We start from the raw sequence: 19,738 nt of genomic DNA on the forward strand, positions 1-19,738 counted from the left end.
CCAACATCTTCCACCTCGACGGTTCATTCTCCTCTCCTTCGTCTGCACTTGGAATCCTGCACAGGCCAGCTCAGATGCTCAGGGTGACAATCCTTCCATTCAGAAGCTGGAGAACTGAAAGCAGGGCTGGGCACTCCTGGTGGAAGATTTCTGGAGGCAGAATTTTTCTTCTGCGGGTTCAACACAGTCTGAGGTTGATGCTTGGCAGCTTTTCGGGCAAGCATTGACCTAGACTTCGGTCTAGGACTATGGCGTTCCCCCCTCCCGCCCAGCTGGTGATTTGAGATAGTTAAAATACAGGGACAGTTATGTTGTATAATGGGGAGTGGAGCAAATAAAAAAAAAAGATGGATTGAAAGGGAACATAATGGATTTGGGGCCAACACTCATCATTCTAAAAATATATCCTGGATTGCACCCACTGTGTGGTGCAGAATTATACATTAATGACCACGATGATGCACTTTTTGAACAGGGGGAGCATCCAGTGACCCCACCTAGCGCAGCAGTCAGTGTATAACAATTTGTATTGAAGCAAAGCAACAGAATCCACACTTGCAGTTCAAGGCACGGGCTCCCTACAGCACATTTTGAATGGAATCAGGTGTTCTCTCTTTCTACTGATCCACCCACCTTTCCCAATAGATTCCCATTGCTCCCTTTCCAAGACCCTGGAGTCTTGCACAGCTGATCATTCTGTTATTCCTCACAGTGGAGTCCAATAAAAGTTCCCCCCGGGACATGTCGATTATTGTCATAGATTTTGCTAATCATTTACACATTCTAACATTACTGCAAAAATTAAGTCTTACAGAACACCATCGCGTCTGTGGAGCAGGCGTAAATATACAATGGTCCGGTCAGCAGGAAGTCTTGAAATGAATTTGCAAGGTGGACAGAAGGAATATATTGTCTTTTATTGGGAGAGAATCAACCCCAAATGGTTTTGCTTGTGTTGCTTCAGATTTGTGTGTGAAATGATTGATAAGTGACATGAGTCCTTGCTCCTGAAATAGATTAATCTTCTCTGGAAACAGCGGTTCTTTAAGCATGTATCCTTAGTATATCAGAAAATGACCTAGGAAAAGCCTGCAGATATCCAAGGCTACATTGTGTACTTGTTTCAGAGGCCAGAGAGCTATTGGTTTCATATCCCCGAGGTCTTTATAACAGAAATGTCAGGCTTCAAAAGAGATGAAAGGAAACAGAAAGAGAAGGGCTCCTGGTGCAGCTATCGCCCTGGGTTCTCGTAGAGCGTGAAACTGTGGAGTTTCCCTTTGAGGTACTGGAAGTCAGGCCTCTGATCTGGACTCAGGTGCCAGCACTTGCGCATGATTTCATAGAGCATGGGTGGGCACTTTGGCGGGCGGAACATTTGGAAACCTGTTTGGACTTTTTTGCAAACCTCGCTGTTACTCATACCTACAAATAAGGAAGAAAAAGTATATTAGAAGCATAACTGCATAACCCAAGTACAGCCAGAATAACAACTGGAATCCAGTATCTTTGGGGGTAAGTGCCATTATTCCTTCTTGAAGCATTCTTGTACGCACTTGGGAAAGTGGCTGGAATATAAATTGCCATGCTCAATTCTGCCCTGAGTTACACTCGTGGAAGTCAGTGGGAAAGATGCTGGTTAACTGAGGGCAGAAAGGAGACTTTAATCTTGCTTTATACTGTGATGCAATCAGAAGAAGAGTGTTTTCCCAAGCTTTGATGCCCGTAACGTGTGCATCTTGTCAGCACAAGAGCTGGGTGAAAATGTTTGACATTTATTTTCAATGAAGAATGCAGATTTGGTAACATCGAAACATGTCAGTTTCATCAAATAGTTTCTGTTCAAAAACAACTTTTAAAAAATGCCAAAAGAACCAAAATGTTTCATTTAGAAAATCCCAAATGAAATGTATTCATCTTCCCATTTGAAGTGACTTTTTGTTTCAAAATTTCCTTTATCTTATTTTAAAAAAAATTAAAAAACTTTTCCAAAATGCTCAAAATCAAAACAATTTTCTTTCCTTTTTCAGAATAGCCAGTGACCTGAAAAATCCATTATTTGCACAGCTCTAGTCATCACGGCTTCTTGCCAATGCCTCTACCTTGGACTCCAAACCAAACACAAAGCAGGTGCTTTCCACGATTCCTCGTGAAATTAAAACTTATGCTGTGTGCAACTCCTCGCCATTCAGGCACAATACCTGGGTATGGAATCTGCCCATAGGTGATAATTTCATACAGAAGGATCCCAAAAGACCAAACATCGGACTTGATGGAATAGCGTCCGTGGGAAATGGCCTCAGGGGCTGTCCATTTATAGGGGATATTGTGGGAGTAAGACAAGTACACATCATCCTGCAAACACAAAGGATCTGTGATTAAAAGGAGAGGTAGATACAGTTCCTGGAAGCAGCGCTCTGCTCCCTCCAGATGTCAAAAATTGGTGCCATTCGGTTTGGACTGAAGGAAACAAAACTGGGATTTTTGCAGCAGGTGAGACTGGGTAATTGCTCTCCAAGGACCAGGCATGAGACCAGTCTGAAAAACTGGGCAAAGCAGAAAGAGAGGACTCACCCTCCCACACTAGCTGTGGAGCTCCTCCGTGCAGTCCACATCAGCCCAGCACAATATTCCATGACTCTCCCATGCTCCCGCAATCCCCACAGAGATCCCATCCCTGGCCTTCTCCCTACATGCTACTGGGCAGGGAGCCTCGATGGACGGCTTCACATCCCATATTGGCTCTATATCCTGCCCCGCAACTCTTGGCCAATGCAACCACACTGGTTCCGCAGCTCCCAGGCCTTCTGCAATCACAGAAAACTAGGAGGGATTTGGCCGTAAGAGATCATTAGTGTATTCGGCGTTGATGTTGTTTCGGGGTTGAGAAGCACCTGCTGTGGAAAGCTTCTCCCATCTACTGATCATTGGATCCATTCCAACCCGCCTTATTCTACAATCCTTCCTCACCTCTTGTCGCCCGCTGAGTTGAATGGAATTACTCACATGAGTAAACTCTATCCTGCATGAGAATGGGTTGCAGAATCAGGCCCTGAGACAATTCCTTTGCAAACGCGCCTGTTGCTCCATTAATTTGTGTGTCCAAAGTTAGCCACATTTTAACATTACTCAGAGGGGAATGTATTCAGAGCGCCATGGAGGAAATCCATGGTTGCATGGGGGTAACTCGGAGCAGATTATGGCTCATGGTTATTAACCATCAGTGGGCTTATGTTATCATAAGCTCACTGAGGGATTCATCAGGGTTCAGGAATCACATTTCCTTACTTCCCCCTTCCAAACCAACCACTGTCAGCCCTGAATTGATTTACAATACCTTGATAAGCCTGGCCAGGCCAAAGTCACCCACTTTGCAGATGTTGTTTTCTCCAACAAGAATATTTCTCGCAGCTAAATCTCGGTGAATAAAATTCTGAGACTCTAAGTAGCACATCCCATCAGCCACTTGGGATGCCATGTCAACCAGGTCGGTCATTTCCAGATGCTCCCCTTCTGACGCTGATAAAAAGTGAACAAAAGATCCTTCTATTATTATCTAGCTCCAACGGCCATGTGGATCAAAGACAGGAAAATAGCTCTGGGTGGTGGAAGGCACACTGTGGTGAAAAGGCAAAGCAAGATCTTAGCTGGTCATGGAAGCCTGTGTAGAAATCAAACAAGGGTAAGAGCATACCCCCAACACAATAGATCTCTGCATTGCACTTCCTTGCATGACATCACTGAACTTAGTGAATTCCATCCCTGCTGTTGTTAAAACCAATGATGGATGGACAGCAAGGATGAAATTGTGCCTCTGACTTTTCCCCACAATTAAATTATCTCTGCCATTGAAAAGTATAAGGTAACCACTGGCATGGGTTTAGTATCTACCCGCCACAATGGTCTTGGGCTAAAATTTTCAAAAGCAACTAAGTCACTTAGGACCCTAAATTTCTTTTTAAAAAGTGACTTAGGCCCTGAGCCTCAAAGGTATTTAGATGCTTAACTCCCAAGAGTGTAGGGACCTAAAATACCTTTGAAAATCTGCGCCTTAGGAGTCCAATGAGAGACTTAGCTTCTTAAGATGGTTTCAAAAAGTGAACCCTGGGTCACTTTCCACCTGCTTAATCCCAGAACTGTGAAGTACCTGTGGTTCCTAAGAGACTAGACCACCATTTTCAAAAATGTCCACCAATTATTTTGGAGGCCTCAGTTGTTGGGTGCCCTACATGAGACAGCTACTGCCTGAACTACCACAGCTGCCACTGGCTTCACCTACTACTAGATCAGTCATCCTTGTTCCAGAGACAGCTCCTTCCTGGAGATCATCCTCTAGTTTTTATGATACATCCTCCAGTGCCCTGTTTTTAACCTAAGCTTGTATCATCGCTGTAAGTTAAGGAAGAAGGGAGGGGGCAGCTTGAAGATCAAACCTCTTTCTCAACTCACCATGGCTTGAAGTCACCAGGGAGCACCACTAATCTGCCTTACCTCGGAGAAAATCTAGCAGGTTTCCTTTGAGCATGAGCTCGGTGATGATGTAGACAGGATCTCCAACAGAAGAGATGGCATAGAGGGAGAGGATGTGCTTGTGCCTCAGATTCTTCATGACCTCGGTTTCGTTCTTGAAAGTGGCCTGGTACGTCAGGTCAGCTGCAAAGGAGCCACGTAAGAAAAGAGAATGGAAAGGAATGAGGTGCTTTAATAGAGATCTTTACATTGAATTACCTCTTCCAAGTCCAAGAGGCTATTGGCAGAAACCTAAGAGAGATGGAGACACGGGCATTCATGTCCATCATAAAGCAACTAAGAATATCTGGACAAAGAAATTGTCCCACTAACACCCCTTCGTAGATAAGAGATGCAGAATCCTAAAATGGGGCATTTCACAGAGCTAGTCTCTGGTGTTACTCTTGAGATGACAATATTAATACTGTTGCCCCTTTTCGACCTATGCAGCTAGTCAAATTTCGGGGCCGGGAGGATGTTCCAGTTGGAAGCAGAAATTGATGGAGTCTGGCATTTTCTTTGATGCAATCTTGTTTATTTACAACAGGAGTAGGCAACCTATGGCACGCGTGCTGATTTTCAGTGGCACTCACACTGCCCGGGTCTTGGCCACCGGTCCTGGAGGCTCTGCATTTTAATTTCATTTTAAATGAAGCTTCTTAAACATTTTAAAACCCTTATTTACTTTACAATCAACAATAGTTTAGTTCTATCTTATAGACTTATAGAAAGAGACCTTCTAAAAATGTTAAAATGTATCACTGGCACACGAAACCTTAAATTAGAGTGAATAAATGAAGACTCAGCACACCACTTCTGAAAGGTTGCCGACCCCTAACCTACAAGGAAATAGTCCAAAGGCCTGCTTCTCTCAATGCAGGAGTCGTCGAGAACAAAAGAAGCAGTGTCTTAGCTTATGGCCCCAAGCCTTTTTAGCCAACACCAGACTCTCTAGCTTTTCCAGGGTCACATTGTACTCACCTCAGCCAAAAGCTCCTCTGCTCTGCCCACCCAGTAAAACTTCTGGGTGGGTTCACAACCCCTGTTGTCTTAAGGGAGGCACTTGTGCTTAACTTATCCTGAGAGTTGTGTTAATTGAAGGGTGTAGTCACACCCCATCTCAAAGAGGTTTGTGACCCATTCAGTCACCCGTACCTCTCAGCATACCAATACTGTGATGGGTGAGACACAGCAGGGCCAGGGAGCAGTGGGAGAGTGATCTTATTGGGTGCTGGGAAGTGGGCGGGTATAAGCCCTAGGCCTACTAAGGCGCGGTTCCCTGTAGAGTAGGGAAGGTTACTACAGGTTAATTGGAGCACCTTCAATTAAGGCCCTGTCAGGAACCTAATAAAAAACCCTGCTTCAGGCAGACAGGGTGGTGGGAGGAAGGAGAGAGGACTGGAGTTTGGAGGGAAGGGAGACTCCCTTCCCCAGTGTCAAGGACTGAGGGTAACCCTACCCAAGGGGGAAGAGGGTAAGAAACCTGCTGGGGTTTAGAGGGGCTGGGGCTCAGGGTGAGGCGCAAACCCAGACTCCTTCCCCGCTTCTCTCCTCTACCACCTTCCCGGGCCACTAGCGGGGCAAGGGATGGTGTCCTAGCACCCCTCACCAAGAAAAGCGTGGGACCCACCATACCAACATTGGCCATTTTGCCACACTGGGTATCAGCTTTAGGACCCTGCATGGAGTCACGGGACTTTAGTGACTCATTTTGGCAGCTGGACCAAGTGGAACTTATTATCTCCATTTCAGGACTACAAAGCCATGTCCTGATGGGCACAAAGGACGTGTTTTTCAATCATGTTGGCTCAATTAGCGTCACACAAGCGAGAAGGTCTCTCAATACTCATTAAGATGCAGGCTAACACACTTAAATCCATAGAACTGGCTGGGTTTTAACCTAGGGTAGCCTTTCTGGAGCCGGAGGAAGGTCTTTCAGAGAGAAACCCTAGGAACAGCCTGCTCGGAGTTGGGGCTACCGTTCATGTTGTAGGTACAGGCCTGCCCCAGGGCTTTGTTATTATATAAGTCAAGGATAAAGGCAAGCCTCAGGGGTGGGGGGTGAGTTTGCACCATAACCACTGTGGTTACAAATACTTTGCATTTCTTCACGACCCTTTAAAAAACAAACAAACAAACAAACAAAAAAACCACCCACAACAACGACTGACGACCCTCTACCACAGAGTGGAAGGCAGGTCTACAGTGACTACATAAGAGATGCTGCTGCCACAGGGACTGGGGTCTTTGCTGAGAGGAAATCAGGGAAGGAGGTTAGAAGGGGCTGTGGGAAGCAGTCTGAGAAAGATCCAGGGAAAAGGGCAAAGAAGCAGACAGGAGTCCGGAACTGTGGGAAGGGTAAGTTCTTTGTTCGGGAGCTGCCTGTGTGAGAAGCACTGGACTCAGGGGTAAAGGCTTAAACTTGGGTTGGAACAGTTGTTTGTTGTCAATGGACTCTCGTTATCCTGAAAAGGGCAGAGTTTCGGTTTGGCCAGCGGTTGAGAGTAGCCAGACAGTGGGGGAAGCTGAAGTAGCAAAAAGACGACAAGCCACCGCTACACTCTCTAGATAAAGCGCACAAACATTCCTCCAGAATAAAAGTTCTCACCTTTGGGGATTGTTTTAATTGCAACTTTGACCTTGTTTTTCCAGTATCCTTCATAGACTTCTCCAAAGTATCCAGCTCCCAGCTTCTTGACCAGACTGAATTCTTCTCTGGGTCTTTCCCAGTCATCCCAGTGAGGAAGAGGCTCTTGTTCTTGCTAGATTAAACAACAACAAAACAACTTTATAATGTTTCAGCCTGAGAAAGTCCATCAGGAGAAATAATGGAGATATAGGTCCACCACTGGCAGCTGGGCCAGCAGGTGGCTGAAGGCCTGGCTAGAACAACATGAATGATGTGTTGTGATCAGTGCTCTCTGCAAGGGGTGATGGACCAATCGATCAGGGTGATTGATGTGATTATACATCCAGAGAAAGGGTGTTATATTCGCTCTACACCACTCGGTGACAACCAGATGTTCCAGGATATGCTCCTACAATGTGTCATTACCATGGAAGTACTCAGATACCATGGAGATGTTTGCAGACCACATTGAAGGAAGCCATGTAAGCACCTAGACAATTAGACCATTTTGGGGCAGGGCAACACATGTTTTTCCACTTGCAAAAATGCCCCCTTTTCTTTCTTCACTTTCTCTTTTGCAACATGAAAGGCAACATCCACAAGCATAAACCCCATGCCACTTCACCAAGGAAAAAGTGTTTTTTTTTTCTTCCAAAAACAAATGAGACTTCACTATCTAGAGAGCAAAGTTGCACCCCAGGCCAAGTTCCTAACTGCAGCCTGGGTGAAATAGTCACAACTGGAAATGATTTTTCCCCTAGGGTGAAGTCTATGATTTTTTGTTGCCAAATCTCAGGTTTCCAACATGAATATCCATGAAGCAAAAGCTGGTGGCCTGTCTGACTTCTCTACAGGTGTCCTATTTGCGAGACAAGGCTTCTTCATTGCATCCTTCTTCTGCTGCAGTGAGGCATGTGTGTACAGGCAGCAGTGAAGGGGTTAAGGAATGGTCTATGTATCAGCTGCTATTTCCATGTCACTGGGTGAGCATAAGAGATGCTACATGCTTCCTTAGTCAAATGACATAGATGCATACCCCCTAGATAACACTCAATCTTCTACCCACACAAAGTTCCAATATACACCCAAACCATCTGCCAATCTGAGATGCTATCCTGATACCTTGCTCCTTCAGTCTCCCTTGCCATTTCTTGATATGCTTATGCATTAATTTGCCATCATCCTGAGGGTAACTCCCCTGACTTCAATATTTACACCAGGGATTGATTTTTGCCAAGCAAATTTGATTTCTATAGTTGCTGATCTTACAGAATGGGCAGTGACTAATAGGATGTATATACAACATTGGAAGAACTTGTATAATTTTACTCCTGGGGAATTCTGCACCAAAAATTCTGCAAAATTCTCCATATTTTATTTGTCAAAATAACGCAATATAATCATGCCCATTTCAATTATTTTAGTAATTTATTTAAACTGCAATACAGAAAAAAGTCACAACAACAATCCAGCATTTCCTAAACACATGAAAGTTACATTGCAAATACTTGGTAACCAATACCCGCATTCCAGTTATAATCTGGATTTTCATTGAAATTACATTACAGAACACCAAACTGCAGAATAAAAATAAAGTAGAAAATGTCACTTTAAATTGCTCAGACTTTCACATATGAAAGTCATTCATTTTTGCTAATCATTGTCTTGCATTTCAATGCAATCCAGTATTTTTATTTAAATTATAGTACAGAAAACAAAGAGCCTTCAAGTTTTTCTCATTTAGGCCTTGGCTACACTTACCCGCTAGTTCGACGGCTGGAAATCGAACTTCTGGGTTCGACTTATCGCGTCTAGTCTGGACGCGATAAGTCGAACCCGGAAGTGCTCGCCGTCGACTGCGGTACTCCAGCTCGGCGAGAGGAGTACCGCGGAGTCGACGGGGGAGCCTGCCTGCCGAGTGTGGACCAAGGTAAGTTCGAACTAAGGTACTTCGACTTCAGCTACGTTATTCACGTAGCTGAAGTTGCGTACCTTAGTTCGAATTAGGGGGGTAGTGTAGACCAAGCCTTAGTGATTTCCTTCCTGCGGAAAGGATAAAACTGTACAGTGAAAAACTTCCTCTTTCCATCTGCAGGGTTTGAGACAACATTTATGCAATTCAAAGCCAATTTGGCGATATTTGGAATCTTCTCTTTCACCAAAAGCCAAAAGACTTGGAGGTCTACAAAAATAGGTTTACTTTGAATAGCTTCAAGCACAATCTTTTCCCTGTACAGTTTTAGCTCCTGTTCAGGTACCTCAGAAAAACCAGGTATTGCTTGAAAACACTCACACAGTGTATTGGCAAGATATAAACACAATGAGGATCAAATAACCTACAAGCCTTCAGTAAATTCAGACCTGGTTGTCCAAAGGACAAATATTTGTCAAGCTTTTGAGAAGCTTCATGGAATGCCTCTTTAAAGAGATCTAGAAAGACAAGTCTTTCAACAGGAGATACATTTTCCCTACATTTGAAAAACTCTGAGGTGCTTTCTGAAGGGAGCTCTAGATGTGAACTGCAATATATCTGCTCTTCTTCCAGAAGGTCAAATGCTTTCACAGTGCAAGGCTTCCTGCTTGCAAATGCCAGATTTAAACTGACAATTTGTTCACCTTTCTGTGCTAGAAAAGCCATCTGTACAAAAGCGACCTGTACTTTCAATAACACATATTTAGTTGGGTCATTCAGCATTTTCTGAACAGTTAGCACAGAAACTGAGGAGTTGCTGTTGCTCTCTTCACTGAAGAACTCTTTGTAGAACTGAAAGTTCTTAGCGTGATACTGAATATCATGGAACCAGATGTTCCAGCATGTTCTACCCGGGCTAGAAGGTCTGGATGCTTTTGCATCTGGAGACTCCTGTTGTAGTTTCTGGTTAATGAAATGGAGGTACCACACTTTCCTACTACCAGAGTTATAGAAGATGTTTTTGAAGCACTTTACATGTGTATCAACCAGCTGAAAAGGCTTTCGAAATGATCCACTAATTAAATTAACAATACGTGCTAAACAGGTGATATGGACAGAATTTGGAAACAGTGTCAAAAACACAGAATTAAATGCCTTTTACATGCAACTAACATTGTCAGTATCAATTACTAAAACATTTTCATAATCAAGCTGGTACTCATTTCCTGCTTTGACTACAGCCTGTGAAACAGCTGACTGATTAACAGCATCAAAAACACTTTATCCACCAAAAAAGAGTTAGCATGCCCATGGCAAGCAGGTTCTAATGGTGCAAACAGTACAGTCATCAAAGATAACAGCGATTTTCTTGTCTTTAAGCTTCAGTTTTAAGTTTTCCTTTTCTTTGAGGTACACTTTGGGTGAGTGCCTCAGTCAATTGTGTCCTATCAGGAATTGCACCACCGTTCCAGACCCTGCTGTCAAGAAAATCTTGCACAAGTGGGTGGTCAGTCTTTGACATAGGAATGTTGGCACCCACTAGTGTCTTCACTCATGCTGTAAAAATCTGAAAGTAGAGAAGTTAGATAAGTCTTGAGTGAGCACCAATGTTTACTATCCATGTGACATCTTTAATCTTAGATTAATACATTTATTCACATTATAGAATCATAGAATATCAGGGTTGGAAGGGACCTCAGGAGGTCATCTAGTCCAACCCCCTGCTCAAAGCACGACCAATCCCCTGACAGATTTTTGCCCCAGATCCCAAAATGGCCCCCTCAAGGATTGAACTCATAACCCTAGGTTTAGCAGGCCAATGCTCAAACCACTGAGCTATCCCTCCCCCTGCATTTAGTTCCGAATGTCTAGATTTTAATTTAGATTTATAGTATAGTAAATGATCACATGATTATATATATATTGTAATATTTAGTTATTTGGCTTATGCCTCTATTCAGGAGACTCACACTCAATAACAAAAGTGCATTATTAAATTACAGTCGACTGTAGAACATCACATGAAAATGCAAAAGTGACAGTGTAGAGTGTATTATTATCAACAGAAAACTGACCATAGTCATCACTTAAAAAAAGTTTAAAAACAGAGCTGTCTATTCAAGATCTCCAAGCAAGCGGAGACCCCATCGCTATAGCTCTTCTAAGCTACTTATCTTATTTTTCTATATTATAACATTTTCTGATATTTCCACTCACCTCCACACGTTCTTTCTCCACCTGTGTTTTGTTTTTCAGTGTACATGTTTCTGCCTTCCTCTTGAGCCATATCTTCCTTCAGTTTGCGTTTTTTTTTTTTTTAAGGCAAAATGATCAACAAATTACAGACTGTTGGTCATGATTGAGAACAACATTGCAGGATGCGCAAAATAATTTGTCCCCCTTCGCGTGCAGTTTTGCATGAGAAGCTGGTGTAGCTGTTTTCGGTGCAGGATGTTAAAGCCATTCACGTCATGCACAAGAATGAATATCCCTTTGGTAACTTCATCTGGACCTGCCTGGCTACTTCGGGAAGTGCTCGGTTCTGACTGTCCTGACATTTTATTGACTGCTTGATAAATGTTTTATTTGCCCTCAAAGTCTTTTTTTTTTTAAATGGGTAAGTAAAATAGATCCTGAACTGTAATCTATCTCCATTGTGCCACTCGGGCAGAGGAAAAAAAGCAAGAAACCACATAGATCTTCCTAGCTGAGGATTCCCTTCCTGTCATTTACAATAAGGCGCCTTTATACCACTCTGGCAATGTAAAGGAGCCTTAAAACTTTTACACCTGTTTTATGCTGCTGGGGGAATTGATTAAGAATGGGAACAATTCAATAACAGTAGGAACAGTAACAACTAAGCAGGAAGGTTGCTACATTTTCTGCTCTTCTTAGAATAGAATAGAATCATAGAATAGAATATCAGGGTTGGAAGGGACCTCAGGAGGTGATCTAGTCCAACCCCTGCTCAAAGCAGGACCAACCCCCAACTAAATCATCCCAGCCAGGGCTTTGTCAAGCCTGACCTTAAAAACCTCTAAGGAAGGAGATTCCACCACCCTCCTAATGAAAAAGTTTTTCCTAATATCCAGCCTAAACCTCCCCCACTGCAACTTGAGACCATTACTCCTTGTTCTGACATCTGGTACCACTGAGAACAGTCTAGATCCATCCTCTTTGGAACCCCCTTTCAGGTAGTTGAAAGCAGTTACCAAATCCCCCCTCATTCTTCTCTTCTGCAGACTAAACAATCCCAGTTCCTTCAGCCTCTCCTCATAAATCATGTGCTCCAGACCCCTAATCATTTTGGTTGCCCTCTGCTGGACTCTTTCCAGTTTTTCCACATCCTTCTTGTAGCGTGGGGCCCAAAACTGGACACAGTACTCCAGATGAGGTCTCACCAATGCCGAATAGAGGGGAATGATCACGTCCCTCGATCTGCTGGCAATGCCCCTACTTATACAGCCCAAAATGCCGTTAGCCTTCTTGAGGGGATAAAGCCTGCCTTGAGCCTACCTCCAAACAACCTGAAGCTCTATCCCTCCATGCCGGGTGTGTTGCAATAGCCTCTCTCGCTCATTCAGTCACATGCATGTCCAGCCCCGTCCGCCTGGCAGTGATTGATGTTTCCCCACACGTGCCCAGCCCTGCACCCCCCGCAGTGATTTACATCTCCACTGGCTGCTCCAGGTGCTCGAAGAGAGATGTCCGGGCTCCCTGGGAAGCGGCGTGTGTCCCCCGCAGATTTGTTTGCTTCCCCATTTTTCTGTGGGGAGCAAAGAAATCTGCAGAGGATATGAATTCTGTATGCGTTCAGTGGGGCAGAATTCCCCCAGGAGTATATAATATACGTGCAGTCACTGGATGGCAGTGTTCGGTTGACACTAAGGCTAGGTCTACACTACCCGCCTGAATCGGCGGGTAGAAATCGACCTCTCGGGGATCGATTTATCGCGTCCCATCGGGACGCAACAATCGATCCCCGAATCGAAGCTCTTACTCCACCAGCGGAGGTGGGAGTAAGCGCCATCGACAGGAAGCCGCAGAGGTCGATTTTGCCACCGTCCTCACAGCGGGGTAAGTCGGCTGCGATACGTCGAATTCAGCTACGCTATTCGCGTAGCTGAATTTGCGTATCTTAAATCGACTCCCCCCTGTAGTGTAGATGTAGCCTAAGTGTGCATTTCTGTGTCAGGGGCGGATTTATTTACTCATTCGCAGCTTTATAAGGCCAGAAAGGACCATTGTGATTAACAAGCGTGATCTCCTGGATAAGACAGGCCGTGGGTCTTCCCTGAATTAATTTCTGTTTGAACGAGAGCATATTTTTTAGAAAAACATCAAATCTGGATTTTAAAATTGTCAGTGATGGGGACTCCACCACAGCCCTTGGTAAGGTGTTCCACTGTTAAAAAAAAAAATGGTGCTTTATTTAGTCTGAATTTGTCTAACGTCAATGTCCAGCCATTAGCTCTTGTTATACCTTTGTCTGCTAGACTGAAGAGCCCATTATCAAAGTTTTGTTCCTCATGCAGGTACGTACAGAGTGTGATCAAGCCACCCCTTAGCCTTCTCTCTGTTAAGCTAAACAGATTGAGTCTAGAGTCTATCACTATAAGGCATGTTATCCAATTCTTTAATCATTCTCATGACTCTTATAGACTCATAGACTTTAAGGCCAGACGGGACCATTGTGATCATCTGGTCTAACCTCCTGCACTTTGCAGACCACAGAACCTCACCCACTCAATTCCTATAATAGACCCATAACCTCTGGCTGAGTTCCTGACGTCATAGAATCATACCACTGGAAGGGCCTTGAGAGGTCATCTAGTCCAGTCCCCTGCACTCATGGCAGGACTAAGTATTATCTAGACCAAGGGTGGGCAAACGATGGCCTGCGGGACCATCCTGCCCAGCCCCGAGCTCCTGGCCCAGGAGGCTAGCCCTGGCACCTCCCCTGCTGTTCCCCTTCCCCTGCAGCCACAGCTCACTCCGCCGCCGGCGCAATGCTCTGGGCGACGGGGCTATGAGCAGCTGCAGAGCCCGGCCTGACCTGGTGCTCTGTGCTGCGTGGTGGCAGTGGCGTGACCTGGATCCAGCTGGGCAGTGCGGCTGTAGCGCCGCCAGCCACCGGTGCTCCAGGCAGCATGGTAAGGGGGCGGGGAGGGGGGGTTGGATAGAGGCAGGGGAGTTCGGGGTGGTGGTCGGGGTGGGGGTGTGGATGGTGATCGGGGAGGGGGAACAAGGGGTTGAATGGGAGCAGGGGTCCCAGGGCGCAGTCAGGAAGGAGGGGGGGTTGGATGGGGTGGCAGGGAGCAGGCAGGGGTTCCGGGGGCAGGCAGGGGACAGGAGGAAGGGGTGGTTGGATGGGGCAGGGGTCCTGTGGGGGGCCATCAGGAATGAGAGGAGGGGTTGGATGGGGCGGCGGGAGTCCGGGGGTGGTCAGGAGACAGGAAGCGGGGGTGTGTGGATGGAGCAGGGGTCCCGGGGGCGGAGGGCCCACGACCCCCTCTCCTAACCGGCCCTCCATACAATTTACGAAACCCGATGTGGCCCTCAGGCCAAAAAGTGTGCACGCCCCGATCTAGACCATGGTATCTCTCTCATGCTATAAGTGTGCCAACTCATGTATCACCTAACAATACGAATATGCAGGGCCAGATTTGCAAAGATATTTACTCACTTGAAGATGCAGGTAAGTGCCTAGAGGGATTTTCAAAAATGCCTAAACAGATTAGGCATCTAACTTTTATTGATTTCAATGGGAGTTAGGGGCTTAACCTGTTTAACATCTCGTGAAAATGCTACTATGTACTTATCTGCATCTCCAGGCACTTAAATACCTTTGAAATCTGGCCCTTGGTGCTTATGAGACATCTACCTCCTAATGATTTTACAAAAGTGGGTATTATTCTCCTCATGTTACAGATTGGGAAACGGAGGCACAGGTAGGTTTCAGGATGTGCCCAAAGTCAGAGAGTCGGTGACAGAGTCAGGAATAGCATTTAAGTCTTCTGATTTCAAGTCCCCTGGTCTAACTAATAGATTTTAAGATCTCCTGTAGAACACAAACCAGAGAATTTCACCCTGTGATCGAGCCCATCTGACCTCCTATATAACACAGGCCATAAAATTTCACCCAGTCACCCCTGTACTGAGCCCATCTGACTTCCAGGCCTGCATGCAAGAAGACATCAAACTTGTCCTTCCATATCCTGACTCACTCACCAACTAACGCTCCCACCACAAGCATCATTCTGGCAGTTCTTGGCTGGTTCAGATTTACCTTCCAGCAGGGAATTGTCAGTCTCAGGCCGTGGGAGAGGTTCTTCGCTTTGTAATGCTCCACCAGGCTGCGCAGATCTGGGAAGGAGAGCGCAGCGTTCATGTAGAGGTTCCCCTGGGAGTTCCGCCAGATCTTGTAGTGCCTCACAATTGAGTCATCCCGAACTGTGAAATCAAGGAGGAGAGGCGGGAGGAGCACACAATGCAAAGCAGTCATTAAATGTGCTGCTACCTTCCCATTCCAGTAACTGACAACATGCCAGGAGGCAAGAAGTCATTCCTCACACACCTGTCACAGGTGGGGGAAAGGTTTGGATCTGTACAGGGTCTGCCTACCTCCTGCACCTGGGTTTCAGAATCGAACGTGGTGATCTCTCACTAAAATCACCAATTTGCTTTAACTTAAGACCTGGCTGTCAGAGGTGCTGGACAATCTGTTGCTTTCATTGACTGCAGAGTTGTGGGTGCTCAGCACAGGTGTAATGGTGATTGTAATCCCTGGAGACAGTGTCTATAAAGCACCTTGCTCACTCTGAGTACTGAAATAAACCAAATATGGAACCAGCTAGAATGGGTATCCGGGATGACTAGCAATGCTGTCAGGAATTTTAGTCCGTTCCCTTCAAACACTGCCAATGCTTGCAGAGAAGAATCCAGTGTCCTCTGCTCTTGTGTTTCTGATCCTTGTTCCCTGCTGCACATGGACTCCGTGCACACCTCTGTTAGACACATGCCCTCCAACAAGTCTTCCTGGAACTCACAAGCCCTGGTTTCAGCTGGAACTATGTGTTTTTTTTTTTAAGGTTTAAATACATGTTTACATTTAAGGCCCTGACTAACTTAAATCACTCATTACTGGCAAACCTCTGAGTTATTTTTGCTCTGTTTCCTGGTAGGTATTGTCCTGAGACTTGATGCAGCCGCAGGAGATTAACCCCTGGAACTGCCAGACTGCAAACTTTACTGCTGTCTTCCTGGAACAGAGAGGCTCGGAATCCCCATTTCTAGCAGCTGTCTGAGCAGTTGGCTCAAAGGAACAACTTTCAATGCGTTTGATCTGGGATGGAGGAGGGGAAGTAGTATGTGATTTCTGTACTATGGAATGGAGAGTGATCACAGATGGTTTCTTAAAGAGACATGCCAGCCTGCTGAGCACATAACTTTCCAAAATGTTTGTACCTACCCAGATCACTGTCTATGAAAGAAGTGGGTGGAAGGGGTATTGGGGTATCTTCAGCATCTAACACAGCTTTGTTTATGATCAGTTTCACCGATTCCCTGGCGTAACAAGCTCAACAATTTCACAGGAAAATGCCTTATTAATAGCAGCAGGCGGAGCAGAAAAAAATACCTTTACTTCTTACAAAGAAATTAAAAAAAGAAATCAAGACATACCATTGAATGCCAGGGCACTCTAAATTGGAAGAACCTTCTCCTTTCAGATAGCCAATTCAAAAAAATGGATAGTGTCTTTAGTACGGCTGGCTCCTGTGAAGTTGCTAAATAGTCCAGAAAAGGAAATTCCATATTCAGAGGTCTAAGCAAAAGGGCTGGTGCTTTGTTACAGAGGTTGGGTCAGAAGGAGGGAGAGAAATAGTTCGACTTACCTGAAAGCACGTAGTCAGTATCTTTTTTCTCACTGATTCGGATTAGAAAGGCCCCGGTCTTGTTCTTTTCCGACAGCAGCCTCTGTAAGGTCTCGGAACGTGAGATCTGCCCAAAAAACCAGCTGGAGGAGGAGAGAAAATAAACCTGTGCTGAGATGGAGTCTCCCTAGAGTGTCAGCACACCCGGGGATCTCTGCATCAACCTAGCTAGTGCTACTGTAACAACTCCATGGCCAGCTAGAGACGTCAGTGTGTCGCTGTTCTGCATCCCCCAGCCACAAAGAACCTGCTTCAGAGGATAGGACTCTGCCCCCTGCTCCATCAACACATCCCTCAAGCTAAGGAAGGTTCAGTCTCTTTCTGCATCTATGACTTCTTTTGGGGTTGCTGCATTGTCTTTGTGGTGCACCCAGATCCCAACTCCCTGGACATAAATTCATGCCATGAGGTTTAGCACCAGGGTGGCTGCTGGTGGAGAGCTTCCTCATGCTGGCTTACTTGCTGGCTAATCATATTCCACAGGACCCCACTAGTTCATCACAGGGGTCCAGGCTGCACTAGCCACTGGTTAATTGGCCCCATTAACCCTATGGATGAGTTCGCTTTACAAGTTAGTTAAGTTACAGAAGCTGGTTAACAAAGAGCATCAGCCAGTCACTGGTGGGAGTGGCGTTCCCACCTGCTTTTCATACACACCTTCACTGTCTCTGGGATTCACAGCCAAAGAGTAGGGGACCAGGCTTCCCAGGACCATCTTGGCGAGGCAAAACAGCCATAAATGAAGCTTGTTGACCTGAGGTTATGGCTGGTCTGGGTCACTGGCAAGGCACAAAGAAGGCAGCCAGAGCATGCCGATATTCAGGCCCTAGATATCTGGCCCTCCCTATTTCCCTTTCCAGAGGCTGTCCTTGCCATCCAGCGCTGGGCATATGGGTGTCAGACACAGGTTCTCTTTGGCCTTGCCTTGTGGGATGCTGCCCCAGTGTTTCATTGTAACACAAACCTTTGTAAAAGGGCTGTAGTTTCCTATACAGAAACAAGCCACTATCTATGGATCAGCTCAGAGACTGACACCCAAAACTGCTTGGCTTGGCTAAACTGCCATTTGGCTACCAAATGCAAAGCCCTCTTATCTTCCAGCATTAAACAGTGGTTAAGATTCCTGACCCCAGCAGGGTTTTACTTACGATTCTGCCTCCATTGTCTCCTGCTCTGCTAAGTAATTGTAAGGAACATAACCTTCTGCTAGGATCCTGTTCGAGCCATCGACTTTCTTGGCCCACCACCATTCTCCTTCTTGCCTGATGACCTGGAAGAGGTCTCCTGCCCGGAAGCTGATTTCTGTCAGTGTCCTGGCCTCAAAGTCCCAGAGGCTGGTGTACAGAGGACTGGCTCCAAGCCTGGAATTCATGCTGCCGGGTAGAGGAGCTGAATTATGGCAGGAGTTCGGTCTCCCCGCAGCAAAGCCAAAGTCAACAAGGTTCTCCTCGTTTTCCAGCCATGAGCTCTTTAAAGAGCTGTGTTGAGCAGCCCTGCAATGCTTGTCTCCGGCTGCCTTCCAAAGGCGTCTGTGTAATTCTGCCAACTTATCTCATAGCAGGCAGGTCAGAGGGTACCTGTCAGGAGCAGACTTTGCAATAACGCCCTCTGCACATCATCTTCTTTATAGCTAAATTGCTGCCCTGCCCTTAAGCCACGCCTCTCTTGGCAACAAAAGGCCAGAAGGAAGCCAAGTGAATTGCTGCCCGGTCTCAGGTGGGTGCAAGGCACCAACCCCGTGAAGCAAGCAGGGCTGCCTACCTAAAGGCCAGAGGTGGAGGGGCATGTGTGACACGATGAGGTTTCACTTTAGGGTACCTACAATCTGCACTGCGATCGGGAGGGGTGATTGACGCATGTGCAGACATACGAGGCCTACCTTTAACTAGCTCACATACGAATAGCAGTGACGCTGTGGCAGGACAGACTTCATCCTGGGCTCTGCAAGCCCACCTGGGACCCGAGGTATCATTTGGGTGGTTAGCCGTGTTGTCATGGCTTCATTGCTAGTGGTCCCCAAGCTAGCTAGATTGCAAGCACACCCCCTGATTGGAGTGTAGCCGTCCCCTGGGTGAATTTCACCCAGCTGTAGACTGCTACATGGGAGAGGAGAAAGGGAGAGAAAGGGGGAAAACAGAGATGCTAGGAGAGAAGAGAGGGAGAGGAATTTATAGAGAAAGACGAGGGTCAAGGAGGTTAAAAAGGGAGGAAGGGAAGAGAGAGAAAACGGGGAAAGAGGCAAAGGGGAGGGGAATAGGGAATGAAATGGAATTTTAGAGGGTTAGTGGCGATTCTTGCGTCAGCCTGAGTATTTCAGGCATGTTAAAAAGGCATGTTAAAAAGGGTGTAAAGGCAATATCCTAGCCTCTGTTTTGGGGCAAGGAGCTATGGTCAATGTCTCTCGTGTGCCCCAAAACAGAAGCCAGGAGCATATTGCCTTACATCGTTATGTGCCGTATGTAATAACGGCTCCATAAAAGCCACTCAACTGTATGTGCAGTCCCACTTTCAGGGATCCCACTCCCCTGTGCCTTTTATGGAGCCTGATCCAATTCTCATTGAAGTCAATGGAACACTTCCTGTTGCCTGTGCTGGACGGGGTCCATACAAGGCTTTTCACCTGTAGATCTCACAACATGTAGCCTAGACAAACCTACTATAATGTGGGTGCACAACTAGCTGGAAAATCATACTCAGAGAGGAGATATCAATGGATCACAGTCTAGCATTAGGGGAAATGGAGGCAAAAGGAAGTCA

The 19,738-nt window shown here is 45.9% G+C and overlaps 1 protein-coding gene across 1 annotated transcript; it reads right to left on the reverse strand.

Moving 5' to 3' along the window:
- Nucleotides 1–509: 509 nt before the first annotated feature.
- Nucleotides 510–18,639, reverse strand: PTK6 (protein tyrosine kinase 6). Its single transcript, XM_005309591.4, has 8 exons — nt 18,130–18,639; nt 16,943–17,064; nt 15,337–15,500; nt 7,115–7,268; nt 4,489–4,650; nt 3,335–3,516; nt 2,199–2,352; nt 510–1,422 (listed from the first exon to the last, which is right to left on the reverse strand). The coding sequence occupies exons 1-8, from the start codon at nt 18,351–18,353 to the stop codon at nt 1,232–1,234; spliced, it is 1,353 nt and encodes a 450-aa protein (XP_005309648.3). The 5' UTR covers nt 18,354–18,639; the 3' UTR covers nt 510–1,231.
- Nucleotides 18,640–19,738: the final 1,099 nt, after the last annotated feature.

Source organism: Chrysemys picta, chromosome 13 (assembly GCF_011386835.1).
Source record: "Chrysemys picta bellii isolate R12L10 chromosome 13, ASM1138683v2, whole genome shotgun sequence".
NCBI lineage: Eukaryota > Metazoa > Chordata > Testudines > Emydidae > Chrysemys > Chrysemys picta.

Excerpts from the sequence above, each read along its gene's own strand:
- PTK6 (XM_005309591.4), bottom strand. The coding sequence starts at position 18,353 with ATGAATTCCAGGCTTGGAGCCAGTCCTCTGTACACCAGCCTCTGGGAC. Across the intron at positions 15,501-16,942 it reads TACTGACTACGTGCTTTCAG|TTCGGGATGACTCAATTGTG; the intron begins GTAAGTCGAACT and ends TTGATTTCACAG. Across the intron at positions 3,517-4,488 it reads CCTGCTAGATTTTCTCCGAG|CGTCAGAAGGGGAGCATCTG; the intron begins GTAAGGCAGATT and ends ACTTTTTATCAG.